General features: G+C 26.8%; 1 protein-coding gene across 1 annotated transcript in view; it reads right to left on the bottom strand.

Annotated features, from left to right (window-relative positions):
* Nucleotides 1-499: 499 nt before the first annotated feature.
* The window catches only part of LOC119688848, an 11,825-nt gene continuing 10,688 nt past the window's right edge, over nucleotides 500-1,636 (bottom strand). The window contains exon 2 of the mRNA XM_038103511.1: nucleotides 500-596. Coding sequence (XP_037959439.1) covers nucleotides 500-596 — 97 coding nt within the window. The remainder of the gene's footprint in view (nucleotides 597-1,636) is intronic.

Genomic DNA, 1,636 nt, shown 5'->3' with positions numbered 1-1,636 from the left:
TGCTCAAAATTTGAAGTTCAAAATTTAAAGTTCACAAATTTTAAGTTCCAATTTGAAATTGCAAAATTTGAAGTTCAAAATTTGAAGTTCAAAATTTGAAGTAAAAAATTTGAAGTAAAAAATTTGAAGTTAAAAATTGCAAGTTAAAAATTGTAAGGTTAAAAGTAGGTGTGTCCGTCTTTAGTATATAAGACTGCTATAAGATTGAAATGGAAATGCCTAAAATTTTAAATAAATCAACGTAATTAATCCACTATTCCACTAGTCATTATTGTCTTTCTTATTAAATCATATGGTTTCATAATTGTTCTCGATGTTAGGAGTTTTTACCCGAGGTAATTAAGTTTTGACTGTGTTGTAGGTCGAAAACTAATGGATTATACAAAATAATACCAATTTAATTTTTACTCAGCCAATTGTAGCTTTAACTCACCGAATTGAAGTATTTCTAATTAGTTTCTTGCATTGATTATGGATAAAGTTATTATTGAGTTTTACCTTAACCCAATTTCAATACTGATTTCACATTTTCAGAGACTTGATTCAGTTTTGGGAAGAAAGTTGAAGGTAATATCTCAAGAGTGCGATTTTCTTTCCTACATTATTGACATCTGTTAAAAGTATGGTTTCTAGATAACCAAATTGTTCTCTATTTGCAAACATTTTTACAAAACAATCTTATATATGAGACACTCCTTTAATATCAATACAAGTGAAGTTCATGGAATGAAAGAGGATGCTATCGCGTTTATTTATGTAGTGTTCTATTTAGTGAGGGTAGAACGAATACCAATAATAAAATATATTCAAAATTCTTACAATTTCACTACAATTGCACTACAATCTCAAGTGGATCTACATGGTGCAACTTTATTAACTTGTACGGGTTGAGAAGACTTGCCTTAGGAGACCCGTATCCGCACATTCCATTAGAAATCCACGATTAATCTTGATTAGCCAAAGCAAATTCAAAGTACTCAATGTTGCTACTCGTTCGTCATTATATATGTTTCTAAAATCATTTTTGATTATGAAATATCCATAAATAAAACCAAAGTGATTAGGATTGTATTTATGCACAAAATGTCTGTTTGCCACCACAATATTCATATAATAGTGAATATAAAAGTACTCAGAAAACATATAATGTCAAATCAGTGCAATATGGTATCATATGTAAAATTAGCAGTTTAATAGACTGCTACATATCACATGATACATAAGTACTCAGCAGTCCTACATTCGACATTAGACTTTTATATAAAATTAAATAAATTAATATTTAATAGCATTAATATTTAATTTTAAAATAAAATTTGTACAATTTTACATAGATTTGCACTCTAAACTTTACATAATAATTTCGGAAAAAAGATTTTTCTGACTTGTTAATAAAAACCACTATTCCGGACAAATTTAGAAAATGGCGAATAACTTTTGAAATTTTTAATCGACTTTTATGTTAAAATGTTTGTATTCAAATCGTTTTAAACATCAATTAAAACACTTTTTTTTTTTATTTTAAAAATTATATATTGTATATAAAATTGAAACAATGTTCAAAATTGTTAGTTTTTTGTATATAATTTTCAGAATGTGGTAAATGTCTGTCCACGTCATATTTTTTAAAGTAGGA

The sequence above is a fragment of the Teleopsis dalmanni genome, chromosome X (assembly GCF_002237135.1).
Source record: "Teleopsis dalmanni isolate 2A chromosome X, ASM223713v2, whole genome shotgun sequence".
NCBI lineage: Eukaryota > Metazoa > Arthropoda > Insecta > Diptera > Diopsidae > Teleopsis > Teleopsis dalmanni.
The sequence above is the reverse complement of the archived record's forward strand: the minus strand, read 5'-3'. Positions and strand labels throughout refer to the sequence as shown.